The sequence below is a fragment of the Neoarius graeffei genome, chromosome 14 (assembly GCF_027579695.1).
Source record: "Neoarius graeffei isolate fNeoGra1 chromosome 14, fNeoGra1.pri, whole genome shotgun sequence".
NCBI classification, from domain to species: domain Eukaryota; kingdom Metazoa; phylum Chordata; class Actinopteri; order Siluriformes; family Ariidae; genus Neoarius; species Neoarius graeffei.
In genome coordinates this window covers 38,264,482-38,284,223 of record NC_083582.1, presented here as the reverse complement: position 1 = coordinate 38,284,223, position 19,742 = coordinate 38,264,482, and the positions used below count along the sequence as shown (strand labels likewise).

General features: G+C 40.4%; 1 protein-coding gene across 1 annotated transcript in view; it reads left to right on the top strand.

Moving 5' to 3' along the window:
* Positions 1–19,497, top strand: part of adam8b (ADAM metallopeptidase domain 8b) — a 31,497-nt gene extending 12,000 nt beyond the window's left edge. The window contains exons 14-23 of the mRNA XM_060939603.1: positions 1,453–1,648; positions 7,191–7,293; positions 10,461–10,632; positions 10,720–10,800; positions 10,888–10,972; positions 11,126–11,246; positions 11,348–11,510; positions 11,645–11,766; positions 16,328–16,397; positions 16,643–19,497. Of these exons, the coding sequence (XP_060795586.1) occupies positions 1,453–1,648; positions 7,191–7,293; positions 10,461–10,632; positions 10,720–10,800; positions 10,888–10,972; positions 11,126–11,246; positions 11,348–11,510; positions 11,645–11,766; positions 16,328–16,397; positions 16,643–16,699 (1,170 nt within the window). The 3' untranslated portion in view covers positions 16,700–19,497. The remainder of the gene's footprint in view (positions 1–1,452; positions 1,649–7,190; positions 7,294–10,460; positions 10,633–10,719; positions 10,801–10,887; positions 10,973–11,125; positions 11,247–11,347; positions 11,511–11,644; positions 11,767–16,327; positions 16,398–16,642) is intronic.
* Positions 19,498–19,742: the final 245 nt, after the last annotated feature.

Genomic DNA, 19,742 nt, shown 5'->3' with positions numbered 1-19,742 from the left:
CAAAAAATTCTATTTTGGTCTCATCCATCCACAAAACATTTTTCCAATAGCCTTCTGGCTTGTCCATGTGATCTTTAGCAAACTGCATATGAGCAGCAATGTTCTTTTTGGAAGGCAGTGGCTTTCTCCTTGCAACCGTGCCATGCACACCATTGTTGTTCAGTGTTCTCCTGATAGTGGACTCATGAACATTAAGATTAGTCAATGTTAGAGAGGCCTTCAGTTGCTTAGAAGTTACCCTGGGGGTCCTTTGTGATCTCGCCGACAATTACACACCTTGCTCTTGGAGTGATCTTTGTTGGTCGACCACTCCTGGGGAGGGTATCAATGGTCTTGAATTTCCTCTATCTGTACACAATCTGTCTGACTGTGGATTGCTGGAGTCCAAACTCTTTTCCAGCCTGATGAGCATCAACAATGCTTTTTCTGAGGTCCTCAGAAATCTCCTTTGCTCGTGCCATGATACACTTCCACAAACATGTGTTGTGAAGGTCAGACTTTGATAGATCCCTGTTCTTTAAATAAAACAGGGTGCCCACTCACACCTGATTGTCATCCCATTGATTGAAAACCCCTGGCTCGAATTTCACCTTCAAATGAACTGCTAATCCTAGAGGTTCACATACTTTTGCCACTCACAGATATGTAATATTGGATCATTTTCCTCAATAAATAAATGACCAAGTATAATATTTTTGTCTCATTTGTTTAACTGGGTTCTCTTTATCTACTATTAGGACTTGTGTGAAAATCTGTTGATGTTTTAGGTCATATTTATGCAGAAATATAGAAAATTCTAAAGGGTTCACAAACTTTCAAGCACCACTGTATGAAGATTACTGAGTATTCTTACAAAACCAAGTTAATTTGGAGGAGCAAAATATTCACTGTAGTTTTTGCTGTGATGTTTGCATCAGGCAGATTAGAGGAAAACAGAATGAGTGAGTTTGCACAGAAAATGCTTTGTATGACCAAACGCATTACAGCATCCGTGTCTTTATCTGGAACTTTTGTGACAGATGAATTTCTGTAGAAGTGAATGATTAGCAGGAAGGGACTGAATTTAGCCTAGCTGAATTTGAATACGAGTTTTTTAAATTTTATTTTTTAATAGGTATTGTATTGAATTACTGTGTTATTTGCAACATTAGCTTTCCTATCTTAAACTTAATTACTATGTTTGGTGTGTCAGTATTTGAAGAAAAGAAAATTGTGCCATATGATATATCAGTGAAGAAATGTGTCATTTCTTACTGCTGTAAAAACAGGAAAGGCGTAGGCGTATCACAAATGCAGACGTTGCACAAGTCATATTTAACAGTCTGTTAGTGCTTTTTCTGAGAGAGTCATAATCATCCAAACCATGCCTTCTTTCCAATAAGATTATATTCTATATACAGTTGTAGGAATTATCTTTGCTTAGTGTTTCCTTGTAATGTCTTTCCTTTCCAGATAAAACAAGCTGGCAGTCTGTGTAGGGCCTCTGTGAATGAGTGTGATCTGGATGAGTATTGCACAGGAATGTCTGAAAAGTGTCCAGAAGACAGCTTTAAAATGAATGGGATACCTTGTAGTTCTGGAGACAGTTACTGCTACAATGGTCAATGTCCAACTCTTCTTCAGCATTGCCAGAGACTGTGGGGAAAAGGTACTTATGAGCAAAATGTTTTTCAACTTTTTATATTCTATTAAAGGTGACCTATTATTGCCCTCTTACACATAGACAAAGCACCACAGCACCCTTCTCACCCTGTCTAAACAGCCTTATTCAAAACGGCCAGTTTGAGTGACTGTTCCTTGAAATGATGAGGCATTTTCAGACCAGATGAACGTATTCATAGTTCTTAGAACTGTTGGAGTTAGTTCGCCTTTTTTGTGTGTCCTCATTGCAGGAACTGAGAACAATTATAGTTTATAGAATGCTGTTTTGAGAATTTTTTAGCTCCTACTTCAGGGTAGGTTCTCTCCCAGCACAGGAGGAACCATGAGTGATGTCAGTGCATGGTGATTGGTCCAGATGAAGGGTCGAACACATGAGCCAATGCAGGCTGTATTATGCAGCACCGGCAACCGATAGTTTTAAAAATAGGTGTAAAACGTTAACCAGCAGCTTTTAACATTAGCGTTAAAAAGAAAAGAAAAAAAACATGGACAAATGGACTGATAGAAGAACAAGAAGAAGAACAACTTAATTTATCACACGTACACTTAAGCACAGTGAAATTCCTCTCTGCATTTAACCCATCTGAAGCAGTGAACACACACGTGAGCAGTGAGCACACACACATACCCAGAGCAGTGGGCAGCTACAACGCCCAGGGAGCAGTTGAAGGTTAGGTGCCTTGCGCAAGGGCACTTTAGCCCAAGGCCGCCCCATGTTAACCTAACCTATTGAAGTCCAGGCTTTATTGAGCCTATATGCAATGGAGGAAATACAGCATGATTTTGATTTGTCTAAGTGAAATATCTCATCTCATCTCATTATCTCTAGCCGCTTTATCCTGTTCTACAGGGTCGCAGGCAAGCTGGAGCCCATCCCAGCTGACTACGGGCGAAGGGCGGGGTACACCCTGGACAAGTCGCCAGGTCATCACAGGGCTGACACATAGACACAGACAACCATTCACACTCACATTCACACCTACGGTCAATTTAGAGTCACCAGTTAACCTAACCTGCATGTCTTTGGACTGTGGGGGAAACCGGAGCACCCGGAGGAAACCCACGCGGACACGGGGAGAACATGCAAACTCCACACAGAAAGGCCCTCGCCGGCCCCGGGGCTCGAACCCAGGACCTTCTTGCTGTGAGGCGACAGCGCTAACCACTACACCACCGTGCCGCCCTAAGTGAAATATAAAAATCTTAATTAAACTAAATTTTCTTTGTCCATGTTTTCTTTTAGCTATCACGTAAGAAAAACCTTCACCTATAAAATAATAATCCACACTAACATACTTGGTAGACATACTTTAAGCAATCACTAGCTATTTTCCGCCAACAATTTTTGTTCTTTATAGCATAAAATAAAGAATTTACTGTCAGCACATGACACTTCCTGGTCTCCCCCGTTCTACGGCACAGTGGAATGATCCATTTCTATAGAAACATGTGACTGAAACATGGCGCATGAAAGTGGACAAGTTTAACCCTTTGATGCAAAACATGGGTCAAAAGTGACCCGGCTGAGTTTTTATCTTCTATATCTTTGCAATAAATTAATTCCATCATTCAGTATTCAAGGTATTCCTCAATTAACTTGTTTTTGATCATCATACATCCTTATTTTATTTTTTCCTTTCTTACTTTTTGAATAAAAACCCTTTTTGTATCACTACCCTTCTAACGCACAACATGGGTCAAAAACGACCTGCATTCATTTTCCAGGTTATTTCATGTATGGCTGAGTGTTTCTATGATATACTTTTGAAATAAATTCATTTTGTCATTTACTTTTCCAAATATGCAGTAAATATCTTGTTTTTGTTTAGCACAAATCATCATTTTTATTTTTTCCTTTCTTAAGTTATGAACAAGCACAGCTTTCGTAATTTTACATCAAGTTTACACACATGGGTCAGAAACGACCCGCATGCATTTACTACAGCGTTTGGTGGGAACTGTGAATTGTGCTTGTGTCAGACATTTCACAGCTCAGCACAGCGCCCTTTGCCCATCTAATACATGGAAGTAATGTTTTTCAATTGTTCTAACATTACCTTAGAAAAAAATTGATTATGTTTAGGTTACCTTGAGAGTGAGTAGATTACTTGTCAGAAAGTTACAAGTAATTACTATTAGCTACCTACGGTAGCTGTTGACATATTCTACTTTAGTTAGCTAATTTTATTGTAGTTGGCTTAGCTAACTACATAGTTAATAAATAAATAACTGGCCCCATTCACTGCTAAAGTAATTACTTGAAACAAATTATTATTATTATTATAGTATTAAGACATTTAATTTTAAATCACACTTGGATGACCCATGTGTAGTAATATAAAAAGTATTTTTGTTCATAAAGTAGGAAAGAAAAAATTAAATTAATGATTTGTGGTATTTAAAAACAAGATATTTAAAGAATACTTGGAATATTCAGTCATAAAATAAATTTATTTCAAAAGATAGAGCAAAGAAAAACTCAGTCAGCATGAAATAACCTGGAAAATTAATGCGGGTCATTTTTGACCCATGTTGTGCATTAGAAGGGGTGTGCATATGTTTTGCATCAAAGGGTTAAATCCTAATGCTGCTAGTTTGCTGTTTTCATAGAAATTGGTGTGAAAGACGCACATTCATATGAGAACAACAAACTAGTGAAGTTGCTATAGCAACTGTCGGCTGGCTTATATGAGAGAACTTCAGTGTTTCTTCTGGCCTAGCGTGACCAGACGTCCTGGTTTGACCGGGACAGTCCCGATTTTGAGTTGCGTGTCCCCAGTCCCGACAAAGGTCCGTCGGGATGGAAATGTCCCGGTTTACACCAAACACTAACAAACTGTCCCGGTTACAGCGATCATACATAGCCAATGAGATGTCAATAAAGCTTCTAGCAATTCAGCATCAATGAGCGTGTGTGCGCAGTCAACCTTGCAATGTATCTATTTGTACAGTATTGCAATATAGAGGCTGCGTTATAACGTTTTTTTGTGCTAGCGGCTGTCAACTACTACGCGACAATGCCACATGGATGAGCGCTGGGCGGAGATGTTCGCGCACTTCAAGAGTAGGGAGATTCCTTACAGCAATGCCAGCCAGCTTTGCCAGTTTGCCATGTGCCTACCTGACACCAATGCTCCAGTTGAGCGAATATTTTCACTCATGAGCAACACCTGGACTGATGAGAGGAATCGCATGACCGTGCCTACTCTCGAAGCCTTGCTCATTACCCGGGCCAATTTCGACGATACTTGCTCGCAATTTCACAGCAGGCTCTCGGGCAATAAAGCTCTACTGGAGCAAATTCACTCATCATGTAAATATATGCAATAAAATGGCATCTTCTTTAGGGTGGGTGGGTTGTGTTTCTGAAACATTTTTTGTTGTCTTTCATCTGTTTCATGTGTCTTTAATCTGTATCACAGATTGTCTCGACTTGTTTGATGCTGTTGTCAACTCAGGGCTCAAGTTTTCAAAATAGTTAATAGCCTACACTGGTTAAGATTAAACAGAGGCATTTTGGGTAAAGGTTCAAAGGTGACAACGATTAGGCTCATGCGCTCGTTGCTGTTACAATGCATAGCCTATTGTTTAAAAAAAAAGTTCATCGCATAAAATGTTGATGTTAATATGCAAGCAACGCATTTTCTTGGCGTTTTCACAAAGGTGAAATAAATCAGTTGAAATTTAGGCTGTTGGCCTATTCCCTACCATCACATCTGTTGTCTGATTTTCTTACTTTAACTGAATTGTGATAGAAGTACATGTAGATAACAAGCAAATACTTGATTATTCTCTGAAATGTTGATAAAAGTGAGCTTCTACAAAATGATAAAAGCACCTGTCTGAGCCATGGTTTGAGCCGGCGCATGTTTACATCAAAATGCGTGTGCGTGCACGAGTATCACGGTCACGTGCAAAGTGTCCCGGTTTTAGACTCGGGAAATCTGGTCACCCTATTCTGGCCGTGTGAATGCAAACAGAAAAAAGCCCTTTAAGTTCTGTAGTTCTCACGGGAGCTCCCCAGGGCATAGTTCCTCTTGATGAATCCCGAGAACTGATTGTCTGAGAATGCTTAATGAGCCACTGCTCAGCCCACCCCCTTTTCCACCAGCCAATCAGATAGCAGTTTCCATCAATCAACAACTTTATTAAAGTGTCAAACTTATAGCTGGCCACAAGTAGCCTACTAATTGGGGACACTAGAAAAGACGTGTTCATGAATACTCATTCACGAAGGCAGTTCTCAAGCCTCTCAAGAGTTCTCATGAGTGGAGATACTCTGATGAAGGAGTGGCATAATTCTATTGAGCCCTTGTGACATAGAAAGGGGAGTCAAATCTAAATGGCTTGTTGAAGCACATGTTTTCTGAAATAGGCAGCACAAAAGAGTGAATGTTTGCTGTGTTTAGAAACTGTTTATAGTCTCTGAATTGAAGGTCAGTGAGAATTAAATGGGGCGAGACATATTTGTTGCAGTGGTCTGTTTATGTACACATTTCTAATCCTCAATGTCATAGTGAGGTTGCCACAGGCTGATAACAATATAATTAAAACAAAGTAGGATTGGTGGAAGAACCAGAAGAAAGGGTCATGACTTAAAGATGACATATGATACCCCTTTGACCCAGTTCCCTGAAGTCTTAATGAAATGTTCTTCGACATGCTTTTGGTCAAAATACCACAAGGATAAAGCATCACAGCACCTTCTTTCCCTGTCTAAACAACCCTGTTCAAAATGGCTGATTTTTGTGCCTGTTCCTTTAAATGATAATGAACTACTGATCACCCCGCCTTCTCTTCGGCTAGCCAATCAGGTAGCACTTTTCATTATGAATATTCATTGACGAAAGCAGTTCTCAAGCTGTGAGTGGAGATACTCAGATGAGGGCGTGGCAAAATTCTAATATGACATAGAAAGTGGAGCCAAATCAGAAAGGCTTGTTGAAGCTCATGTTTTCTGAAATAGGCAGCCAAAAAGAAACTGACTGGGTGTCTTATTTCAGAGTTTGTAGGTTGGTAGGCTCCAGATACCCAAATATATGTGCACAAACACTGAAAGTGAGTTTTTCAGAATATATCCTCTTTAAAATTTAAGCATTATTATTGCCTCAGACCAAACATAATTATACTTTATTTATTGGTTGCTCTCAAAACCTATAAGGGTGCTCAAAACATTAAAAAAATAAAAGTAAACATTTATGGCATTTGGCTGCCTCCGTTATCCAGAGCGACTCACATTTATTAAACCTGTTAGGCATATCGTAATAGTACTGGTATTAATTGTAATAGTACTGCTATGGTGTGCTACAATGACCTAATTAGTGTGATCTAGAGTTTGCCCTTGATCTGCTTTTCTGAAAGCTTCAGAAACACATTGCCTGCACATATAGCAAATGCAGCTAACGGAGCGTCCACGTTTCTCCTCTATTTTGTGAAGTACACATCAGTAACTTCCCTGATTTAATCTTTATAATAGAGTAATATGGCAGATCAGGTCATATATGAACCTACTTCTTTTCTTTTTGCAGATGCCAGAGTGGCTGAACGTGTGTGCTTTTTCAGGAATACACTTGGGAAAAATGATTCCCATTGTGGAAAGAGAAAATATGACTACAAACGCTGTGCAGAACAGTAGGTTGAAACTACTTCTATTCTATTACCTTAGATCCTGTCTCCCTCTCTCATATCAAGCATCTGAAACTTTTTTCTAGAGCCTGTAAATGTGGAGCAGTCTGGGAAAATTCATGGATATGATTTAGACATGGTTCTAGCAAACATCCAGAAATGGGGAAAAAAAATTGACCTTATTCCTCAAGCCCATTTTGAAGAATGTCTGTTTATACAACCCCATTTTGCACGGGTCTGGATTGAGTGGTCTATTGCTAGACGATCTTCATCATAATCTGAACTGGAGAACATGTTATTGCACTGTCTGTTATAGTATTTGACTAACGTTTTACTGGGATCATCTCCTACAGTGTGACAAGTAATAATTTTAAAAGACAGCTGTAATCGTACAGTTTAAAACCTGCTTATAACATTTTGATACCTATACAGTACCAGTCAAAAGTTTGGATACACCTTCTAATTCAGTGGTTTTTCTTTATACTTATTAATTAAAAGACGCTTCACGTCTTAAAGTAATGATGGATGCCGTTTCTCTTTACTTAGTTGAGCGGCTCTTGAAATCATATGGATTAATACAGTTATGGAATAGGGCTATTTACTCTTTATTATTATTATTATTATTATTATTATTTTCTGTTTGGGCGGCACGGTGGTGTAGTGGTTAGCGCTGTCACCTCACAGCAAGAAGGTCTGGGTTCGAGCCCCGTGGCCGGCGAGGGCCTTTCTGTGTGGAGTTTGCATGTTCTCCCCGTGTCCGCGTGGGTTTCCTCCGGGTGCTCCGGTTTCCCCCACAGTCCAAAGACATGCAGGTTAGGTTAACTGGTGACTCTAAATTGACCGTAGGTGTGAATGTGAGTGTGAATGGTTGTCTGTGTCTATTGGCCCTTTTCCACTACCCTTTTTCAGCTCACTTCAGCTCGCTTCAGCTCACTTCAGCCCGACACGGCTCGCGTTTCGACTACCAAAAACCAGCACGACTCAGCTCGTTTCAGCCCTGCTTAGCCCCTAAAACTCGCACCGTTTTGGAGTGGGGCTGAAGCGAGCCAAGCCGTGCCGAGTGAGGCTGGGGGCGTGAGCAGACACTCCCCTGTGCACTGATTGGTGAGGAGGAGTGTCCTCACATGCCCACACACGCCCCGCGAGCACGCTGGGATCTGTAAACACTGCAAACCCGGAAGAAGAAGAATTAACGAATTACGAGAATTATGAAGCCTTATGCGCCTCGCCTCATCTATACGCTCTTGCCAGTATCTGTCCGCGTTGTCGGTGACAACAAGCCACAGCACCAAGACCAGCAACACTAACGACTCCATGTCCCCCATGTTTATTGTTTACTATTCGGGTCGTGAGACTACCGCTTAAAAGCTCACTGATGTCACTGTTTGCGCTGCTTAACGACATCACATGACGTCCACCCACTTTCGCTAACTCCACCCAATGTGTCCACCCACTTCCAGCCAGCACGGTTCAGCGCGGTTGTAGTCGAAATGCAACTCCAACAGCCCCGCTCAGCCCGACTCAGCACGGCACGGCTCAGCCCGACTCAGCCGCGTTTGTAGTGGAAAAGCGGCATATGTGTCAGCCCTGTGATGACCTGGCGACTTGTCCAGGGTGTACCCCGCCTTTCGCCCGTAGTCAGCTGGGATAGGCTCCAGCTTGCCTGCGACCCTGTAGAACAGGATAAAGCGGCTAGAGATAATGAGATGAGATGAGAATGAGATTTTCTGTTTGATCTCAAACGCATTAAGAAGGCAAGAAATTGCAATAATTAACCTTTGACGAGGCACGCCTGTTAATTGAAAAGCATTCCAGGTGACTACCTCATGAAGCTGGTTAAGATAACGCCAATAGTGTGCAAAGTGTCATCAAGGTAAACGGTGGCTACTTTGAAGAATCTAAAATCTCATCTCACTATCTCTAGCCGCTTTATCCTGTTCTACAGGGTCGCAGGCAAGCTGGAGCCTTCCCCCACAGTCCAAAGACATGTAGATTAGGTTAATTGGTGGCTCTTAATTGACTGAGTGTGAAATGTTAGTCTCTATAGCTGTGTTCACATATATACCGGTACGATAGTGGTATAACTGTATCGATACAAAGTATACCGGTACAGTTTAGTGCATCTGTCCACACTAGCGAGAAATGTTTGCGGTTTTCTTTCACGGTAGTTGAAATGCGTGTGTGCGAAATGTTTCCGTGGTTACCGAGTAACTTCCTTCCGAGAATATGGCGGATGAAACAACATGTGTGTGCTTTTTGTTGTCAACATACAGTCTGTATTTCTGGTGGTCATTTATTCAGTCGAATCATATAAAACGCGCGAGGCAGCTGAGAAAGAAACAAAGAAAATGAATCTCCCTTTCTCCCCCCTCACTTTCTCCCTCTTTCCTTCTCTTCCCCTCCCTTTCTCCCTATTTCCTTCTCTTCCCCTCCCTTTCTCTCCCTTTTCCCCTCCTCCTCCTTTCTTCCTCCCTCCCTTTCTCCCCCCTTTCTTTGCTCCATGTAGCTCTACGGTCGTTTTGAGCCATTTTGACATTTTATTTACAGCTGGAAAGCACGTGCGTATTGCCGGAAGAAGTAGGAATGGTTCATTGCGCATGCGCATTATATTTGTATTGATACAGAACCGCTTCATCTGTCCACACTACAGCGAAGCGCTACAGTACCGATACTGTACCGGTACGAAACCCATACATTTGTGGGTTTCGTACCGATACAGTTATACCGCTACAGTACTGGTATAGTTGCTAGTGTGGACAGGTGTTGCAGTACGAAAGTAGTATCGTATCGGTACAAAATCGCTAGTGTGGACAGGGTATAAGTGTCAGCTCTGCGATGATCTGATGACTTGTCCAGGGTGTACCCTGCCTCTTGCCCATAGTCAGCTGGGATAGACTCCAGCTTGCCCGCAACCCTTTACAGGATAAGCGGTTACGGATAATGGATGGAAAATGATCCATTTCCCCCTTTGGGGTGTGAAGAGATTTTAAAATGCTTGAGTTCAGACAAACTTGTAGTTTTCAAAACTGTATACAGTTTAAAAAAAAAAAGTTTCACCATGTGAAAGGGTTTTGCTGGTCACTGCACATACATATTGCATAAATAATGTAACAAATCTTTCTATTGTTTCACTGTTTTCCATTGTAAATGATGTGAATTTTTCTTTCTCACAGAGATGTATACTGTGGAAGTATATTTTGCACTGGGGGTAAGGAGCTTCCCATTACCGGTTCTAAAGTTAAATTGGTGACAGCGGCTGGAAAAGAATGCAACATGGTCATGGAGAGATCTAAGGAAGACAACCTAAGCATGGTACCTACAGGAACAAAGTGTGGCCAGAACAAAGTGAGCATGCCAAAATATTGTGCTTGTGCTACCTTTCAGCTGTTTCTCGTATCACATTTGTAATTGTTTTTTTGTTGATTTTCTCAGGTCTGCTTTGACAACATGTGCCAGGATGTGAAAGTGTATGGTGCGAGTGAAGACTGCTCACGGAAATGTAGAGGACATGGGGTAAGACTCTTAATGTGTTCGTAGACGTGTGATGATAAGCAGAATGCGATTATAAGATTGAACACCTTTTGCTGTGTGCCCTGATAGGTTTGTAATCATCAAAAACAGTGTCACTGTGATCCTGGATGGGCTCCACCCTACTGCGATGTCAAATATGCAGACCTGCCTTCTGGTAAGCTACTGCAGGATTTATTTACTTTCAACCGAAGTGAGAATATTGCTCAAATCTAAGTCATAATTTTCTATATTTTCTTGTCACTCGTCCAGTAACTAGATTCTTTGCACATCAAATTATCTTGTTGATTGCTATGTATTTGGTTCACAGCAAAAAATACGACAATCATCAGCATCTCAGTTGTCGCTGGAATCCTATTACTATTGGCTGCAGGATTTGGAAGTTGGATTTATTGTAAAAAGAGACGGGGCACTGGCTTGAGGCGTAAAATGTGAGTCAGCAGAAGGTTTTTTTTGTTATGAGTACACAGTTAAGTCTTTGTAATTGCATGCACTACACATCTCTATAATTGTTTGCTTTTTTTGTTGATAGAAAATCTGACTCAGAGAAGTTGAATCCTCTTTTCGAGAACCCCGGAGCAAAAGGAATGCTTTTACAGGATCGTTTTGAAATCAGTGAGCCTATATTTATAAGTTCGACTGTGACCCGACCCGGCGCCTCATGCACAGTCACGCCAACACAGAAAGCTCCACAAGTGAGTGCTCGACCGTTCAGTTTGCTTTAGCACCACCACACAACTGCAGTGTAGAAAACGGGCATATCAGATGTGATGCATGATATGAAATTTAAGTTTCAAAATTATTAATTTGGTCATGTTAACTTTTGTAGCCTCCTCTTCAAAAGTTGGACCCACAGCCACCTCACACAGCTCCATCCATTTCTTTACCCACACAGATGAAGCCTCTGCCTCTTTCTAAGCCTTCATATCCTCCTGGTGTGAAACAGGTGAGGTGTCACGTGTTGTACGATGGCGAACATACTTCACTATCGAGCAAACCTTCACTTAATGGCTGCTCATGCATTCAAACATCAGCCAAGTGTGCCAATACATTAAAAGTACAGACACATTTGAAGGAAATCTTACTAAACCACATTTTTTAAAAAATCAATTGGGGCTCTCAAGTGCTACAAACAGAAAGCGTTCTCCTGATTGTCCAGAGATTGTGAATTCAAATTTCAATTTTGTCCGTCTCTGACCCACCACCTACTCTGGCTGGTGGGTGAGAATTGACTAAGGTAAAAAAAAATCCCCACCAAAACCACAAAGTCATGCACCTGTGGCTAAATCTCAAATATGATTTTGCACTATGCATGAGGGCACTAGATAATGTATTTACTTCTGTCACGTTAGGAACAGTTTCAACAAAGTTAAGCCTTTTTGTATTTGCCTCATTCAGAACAAATGTAGTATAAAGCTAAATATCAAAAAAAGAAAACATTACTGTGGAAAAATAAATAAAAACAAATCAGAAACCTAATTGCTGTTTAAAGATGAAGCAATGTGTATGCAAGTTACACACTAGCAAGAAAATAAAGTCCCCAATATGAAATTACTTGTTTTTATTTAATGTATTGTTCAGTTTCTGATCAGTATACGGTACCAGTCAGAAGCTTGGACACACCTTCGACAACCCCAATTCCAAAAACATTGGGGCACTGTAAACTGCAGATAAAAACAGAATATGATAATGTGCAAATCATGGAAACCCTATATTTCATTGAAAATACTACAAAGACAGCATATCAAATGTTGAAACTGAAATTTTATTGTGTTTTGAAAAATATTTGCTCATTTTGAATTTGATGGCAGCAGCACGTTTCAAAAAAGTTGCGACAGGGGCATGTTTACCACTGTGTTGTATCACTTCTACTTTTAATAACACTTTGTAAATGTTTGGGAACTGAGGAGACCAATTGCTGTAGTTTTGAAAGAGAAATGTTGTTCCATTCTTGCCTGATATACAATTTCAGTTGCTCAACAGTTCAGGGTCTCCTTTGTCATATTTTGCGCTTCATAATGCACCAAATGTTTTAAATGGGAGACAGGCCTGGAATGCAGGCAGGCCAGTTTAGCACCTGGACTCTTTACTACGAAGCTATGCAGTTTTAATATATGCAGAAAGTGGTTTGGCATTGTCTTGCTGAAAGAAGGAAGGCCTTCCCTGAAAAAGATTTTGTCTGGATGGCAGCATATTGCTCTGAAACATGTATATATCATTCAGCGTTAATGCTGCCTTCCCAGATGTCCAAGCTACCCATGTCATGTGCACTAATACACCCTTATACCATCACAGATACTGGGTTTTGAACTGTGCACTGATAACAAGCCGGATGGTCCCTCTCCTCTTTAGCCTGGAGGACGTGGTATCCATGATTTCTAAAAAGAATTTCTACTTTTGATTCGTCAGACCTCGGGACAGTTTTCCACTTCGCCTCAGTCCATCGTAAAACAGCTCGGGCCCAGAGAAGGTGGCGGTGTTTCTGGATATTGTTTATATCTGGTTTTAACTTGCATTTGTGGATGCAGTAATGAACTGTTTTCACAGATGATGGTTTTTTGAAGTGTTCTTGAGCCCATACAGTGATTTCCACTACAGACACGTGTCTGCTTTTAATGCAGCGCTGCCTGAAGATCACACACAGCCAGTGTCAGTTTTCAGCCTTGTCTCTTGCACACAGAGATTTCTCCAGATTCTCTGAATCTTTTAATGATATTATGTGCCATAGATGATGTGATCCCCAAATTCTTTGTAATTTTACATTGAACATTGAAGAATGTCTCATCTCATTCTCATCTCATTATCTCTAGCTGCTTTATCCTGTTCTACAGGGTCGCGGGCAAGCTGGAACCTATCCCAGCTGACTACGGGCGAAAGGTGGGGTACACCCTGGACAAGTCGCCAGGTCATCACAGGGCTGACACATAGACACAGACAACCATTCACACTCACATTCACACCTACGGTCAAGAGTCACCAGTTAACCTAACCTGCATGTCTTTGGACTGTGGGGGAAACCGGAGCACCCAGAGGAAACCCATGCGGACACGGGGAGAACATGCAAACTCCGCACAGAAAGGCCCTCGCCGGCCACGGGGCTCGAACCTGGACCTTCTTGCTGTGAGGCGACAGCGCTAACCACTACACCACCGTGCTGCCCCATTGAAGAATGTTATTCTTAAATTGTTGTACTATTTGCCCACGCAGTCATTCACCGAGTGGTGAACCCCTCCCCATCTTCTGAGAGAATCCGCCTCTCTGGGATGCTCTTTTTATACCCAATCATGTTACTGACCTGTTGCCAATTAACCAAATTCGGGTTTTTTTTGCCAGGTTACACAACTTTTTCAGTCTTTTGTTGCCCTGTCCACACTTTTTTGAAATGTGTTGCTGACCTCAAATTCAAAATGAGCATATATTTTTTTCAGAAAACAAATTTCTCAGTTTCAAACATTTGATATGTTGTCTTTGAACTGTTTTCAATGAAATATAGGGTTTCTGAGATTTGCAAATCTTCATTCTGTTTTTATTTGTTTTACAGTGTCTCAACTTTTTTGAAATTGGGGTTGTAATTCAGTGGCTATTTCCTGGGCTAATTCAAGGGCTGTTTACTGTATTTTTATTATTTACTATTTAGTGTTTGTTCTCAAACGCGTTAAGAAGACAAGAAATTGCACTAATTACCTTTTGATGAGACGCACCTGTTAATTGAAAAGCATTCCAGGTGACTCCCTCATGAAGCTGGTTAAGATAATACCAATAGTGTGCAAAGCGTCATCAAGGTAAATGGTGGCAACTTTGAAGAATCTAAAATATGAAACATATATTTTATTTTTTAACACTTTTTGTTGACCACATAATTCCATATACTAGTGCATCTCAAAAAATTAGAATATTGTGAAAAAGTTCAATATTTTCCATCAGTTATTTAAGAAAGTGAAAATGTTATATATTATAGACTCATTATACATAAACTAAAATGTTTCAAGCATTTTTCTATTTTAATTTTAATCAGTATGGCATACAGTACAAAAACATAAAAAAAAACATCTCAAAATATTAGAATATTTCCTTTCGAGTTTGAGTAAAACAGTATGAACACAGTGCATCTCTCGGTCTAGTTCAGTACACACAACCACAATCATGGGGAAGACTGCTGACTTGACTGTTGTCCAGAAGATGATCACTGATGCCCTCCACAAGGAGGGTAAGCCACAAAAGGTCATTGCTGAAAAGGGTGGCTGGAAAAGGTGCACAAGCAACAGGGATGGCCGCAGTCTTGAGAGGATTGTCAAGAAAAGCTGATTCAAGAACTTGGGAGAGCTTCACAAGGAGTGGACTGAGGCTGGTGTCAGTGTATCAAGACCCATCACGAACAGACATCTTCAAGAAAGGGGATACAACTTTCGCATTCCTAATATCAAGCTACTTCTGAGCCAGAGACAATGTCAGAAGTGTCTTATCTGGGCTAAGGAGAGAAAGAAATGGACTGTTGCTCAGTGGTCCAAAGTCCTCTTTTCAGATGAAAGTACATTTTGCATTTAATTTGGAAATCACAGTTCTAGAGTCTGGAGGAAGAGTGGAGAGGCACAGAATCCAAGGTGTTTGAAGCCCAGTGTGAAGTTTCCACAGTCTGTGATGATTTGGGTGCCATGTCATCTGCTGGTGTTGGTCCACTGTATTTTATCAAGTCCAAAGTCAACACAGCCATCTACCAGGAGATTTTAGAGCACTTCATGCTTCCATCTGCTGACGAGCTTTTTGGAGATGCTGATTTCCTTTTCCAGCAGGACTTAGCACCTACCCACAGTGCCAAAACTACTACCAAATGGTTTGCTGTCCATGATATTACTGTGTTTGATTGGTCAGCCAACTTGCCTGACCTGAACCCCATAGAGAATCTATGGAGTATTGTCAAGAGGAAGATGAGAAACACCCGACCCAAAAATACAGATACGCTGAAGGCCACTATCAAAGCAACCTGGGCTTCAATAACACCTCAGCAGTGCCACAGACTGATCACCTCCATGCCACACCGCATTGATACAGTAATTCATGGTAAAGGAGCCCCAACCAAGTATTGAGTGTATAAATGAATATACTTTTCAGAAGTTGGACATTTCTGTATTGTAAATCCTTTTTTTGATTGATCTTAGGGAATATTCTAATAATTTGAGATACTGGATTTCTGATTTTCATGAGCTATAAGCCATAATCATCAAAATTAAAACAAAAAAGGCTTTAAATATTTCACTTTACATGTAATGAATATAGACTATATGAAAGTTTACCTTCTTGAATTAAATTATGAAAAAAAAGGAACTTTTTCATGGTATTCTAATTTTTTGAGATGCACTAGTATGTTTCAGATGTTCATAGTTGTGATGTCTTCAGTATTGTTCTACAATGTAGGAAATGGTCACAATACAAAAAAAAACCTATGAATGGGTAGGCGTGTGCAAACTTTTGACTGGTACTGCACTTTATTTTTTACTGTAAAAATGTAGGTGAGCAGACCGGCTCGTCCTCCTGTGCCTCCATTAAAGCCAACCGTACACTCTGAATCCTGGAAAAAGCAAGAGGTTAGAGTTCCATATCTATCATAACATCTGCAGTACTGACTGAGAGAATTACTACAGTCTGGTTTTAATATAATTCAGGATGTAAAATAATTTACACTGTGATTGGAAACAAATGACCCATGTTGTTAGTTATATGTGAATTATAAACTATACTGTATTTTGCATGCCTTTATACTGTCCTTTGGTCACGAGAGATCATCACTGCTTTAAATTGACTGTTGAATTAAAAGCACTGTGTTTTACAGACTGAAAGACAGGAAGTGAAAATTGCACTGAGGCCTGTGACCATTCCAAGGAGGTGACTATGAAAGGACTCATCAGATTATTAATGGATTTTCAGACCACTGGATGTATGTGTGACTAATTTTTTACTGGAGACTGGTGACACATCAATACTGTGTCCATCTGCAGTCGTGTTCTTCTTTTTGTGCTTGTCTTCCAATGCACAGAGCAACTTTATGGAGAATTATGCTTGACATACATTTGTTAAACTCAGTTGAACTTGGATTTTTATATACATGGAAAATACACTTATAAAATTCCATCCTCCATGTTGTAATTTGGATTACTGTCTTTACAGCTTGGGTACCAATTTCAAGACCAAACCTGTACTTTTGCTTTTAAATATTAAGTATTCAGACATGGGAGTATAAAATGTCTATACTGTATATTTATATATTATATGGACACAAGTGTTTTACTGGGAAATACGCTACTTGTATTTTTCATACGAGCTACATCCAAGACATGGAGAACCAAAACTGTGACATAAATCTCTAGATGTCACTTGTGAGGAAATCGATGAATTGTTTTGATAAATTTGGGTACTTTTTGTTTTTGAATGTGTCTATATAATAAAAAGAAAATCACACGTTGGCTTGAATATATGAAGTTTATCTTCTCGTGGTGAAAAACTTGCATTTTTCATACAAAATACATCACGGATCTGAGTGACATGTTTCAGTAATATTGACTAGGGTTGAGTAGTATATCAGATATATTCCATTCAGCTAGCATAATACTGAACGAGTCGAAGACGAGTTCAGTATCATGCGAGTTGAATGGAATATATCTGATATACCACAAAAAAAGCCGGCTGATATTATTATTATTATTATTATTATTATTATTATTTTTATTATTATTATTATACATTCCTTTTGGATGTTCAAGGTATCTTTCTCTTTCAAATTTCTCTCAAAATCTTCCGTATTTAACGAAGCAAACCTGGTGGCCATGTTTGTTTACAAATTGTCAGTCGCTTGCTAGCGTGAAAGTTTTACGTCTCCAACATGTAATGTCATGTTGTCTTGACAACCATGTAATATCGTAAACCATATTCAACGCTCATTGTCCATTGGGTAGAGTGGCTTAATACATGTAGGATAAGCGATATGATAACAATATTGCATGCTATCAAACCAAATGAATGAAACCTGCTAGAAGGGAATAGAATACATGTTTTTATTTTATCCAAAAAAGTGTCCTGTATGTGTAATCATTTCTGATATTTCACTCAGATGACGCCACTCCCAGTGTTTCCTGCTAACTAGATGCGTGTTGTCAAAATGGTGAACCGGTTCAAAATTAAAATTTTTTTGATTGACTTGCTTCTTTTTTTAATGGTTAATGGATGTGTCCATATAATATTAAAAAAATTATACGGTGGTGCAAAGGTATGAAGTTTATCTGCTGATACTGGAAATATTTGTACTCGTTCGCTTCACTCACTCATGAAATATATTTTCACCACTCGAAGATAAACTTCATACCTTCACACAACCATGTAATATCCTCTGTATACTGCACTGAATGACTTTGTGGTGTTTTGCATTTTTGTACAGTTCCAGTCAGAACTTTGGACACCCTAGATTGAATGTTTCATCTCATTATCTCTAGCCGCTTTATCCTGTCCTACAGGGTCGCAGGCAAGCTGGAGCCTATCCCAGCTGACTACGGGCGGGGTACACCCTGGACAAGTCGCCAGGTCATCACAGGGCTGACACATAGACACAGACAACCATTCACAGTCACATTCACACCTACGGTCAATTTAGGTGGTGTTTACATTAGACTGTATCCGTCTCGTTTTCGTCGTGGATGCACTGTCCGTTCACATTAAAATGCCGGGAAACGACTCCACAGGCGGAACAACTTGAATCCGCCAGGGCCCATATATTCAATCCATTACGTATCTGATCCGGTGCTGTGTAAACATTGAGAAACGAGGATACGCTGTGCTGAGCTCTAGCTGACGTCGTCATTGGACAATGTCACTGTGACATCCACCTTCCTGATTCGCTGGCGTTGGTCATGCCACGTACTGACGTCGTCATTGGACAACATTACTGTGACATCCACCTTCCTGATTCGTTGGCGTTGGTCATGTGACGCGACTGCTGAAAAACGGCGCGGACTTTCACTTCCTGCTATTTGTCCCGAATCACTGCTCGTGCGCTTCACTCGCGCGCTCTGTGAGCTGCGCAGGGCCAGAGTGCGCACCCTCCAGAGGGCACTCGCTGTTCAGGGCGGAGTGATTTGGAGCGCAGGATGCCTGCGGAGCTGAGCGTATCCATGTATTGGCGTTGCTGTGTGCACGCGAATCGTGTATTGGCGTTGCTGTGTGCACGCGAATCGTTTTAAAAACGTTAATCTGATGATCCGCTCTAATGTAAACACCACCTTAGAGTCACCAGTTAACCTAACCTGCATGTCTTTGGACTGTGGGGGAAACCGGAGCACCCGGAGGAAACCCACGCGGACAACATGCAAACTCCACACAGAAAGGCCCTCGCCGGCCATGGGGATCGAACCCGGACCCTCTTGCTGTGAGGCGGCAGCACTAACCACTACACCACCGTGCCGCCCACTAGATTGAATGTATGTTTTTAATATATATTATCTTGGACATAGTTATATAAAGTTTTGTATAAATTGTGTTTGTGTTATTTTAATATTTACTATGATTTCCTTCTTGGAGTGAAAATAAACTGCCCTTTTTTATTGGTACATACTGGTACTTTTTAATATTCTTTATAAAAAAAAACATTTCCAGAAAAGTCGGGATATTTACCAAAATGCAATAAAAACAAAAATCTGTGATTTGTTAATTCATGTGAACCTTTAATTGACTGACAAGAGTAAAAAGAACAGATTTTCAATAGTTTTACTGACCAACTTAATTGTATTTTGTAAATATAAACAAAGTTAGAATTTGACAACTGCAACACACTCAAAAAAATTGGGACAGAGGCAAAATAAGACTTGAAATTTTATCGCATATTCAAGTAACACCATTTTGGAAGATTCCACAATAAGCAGGTGAATTGGTAATAGCTGAGGGTA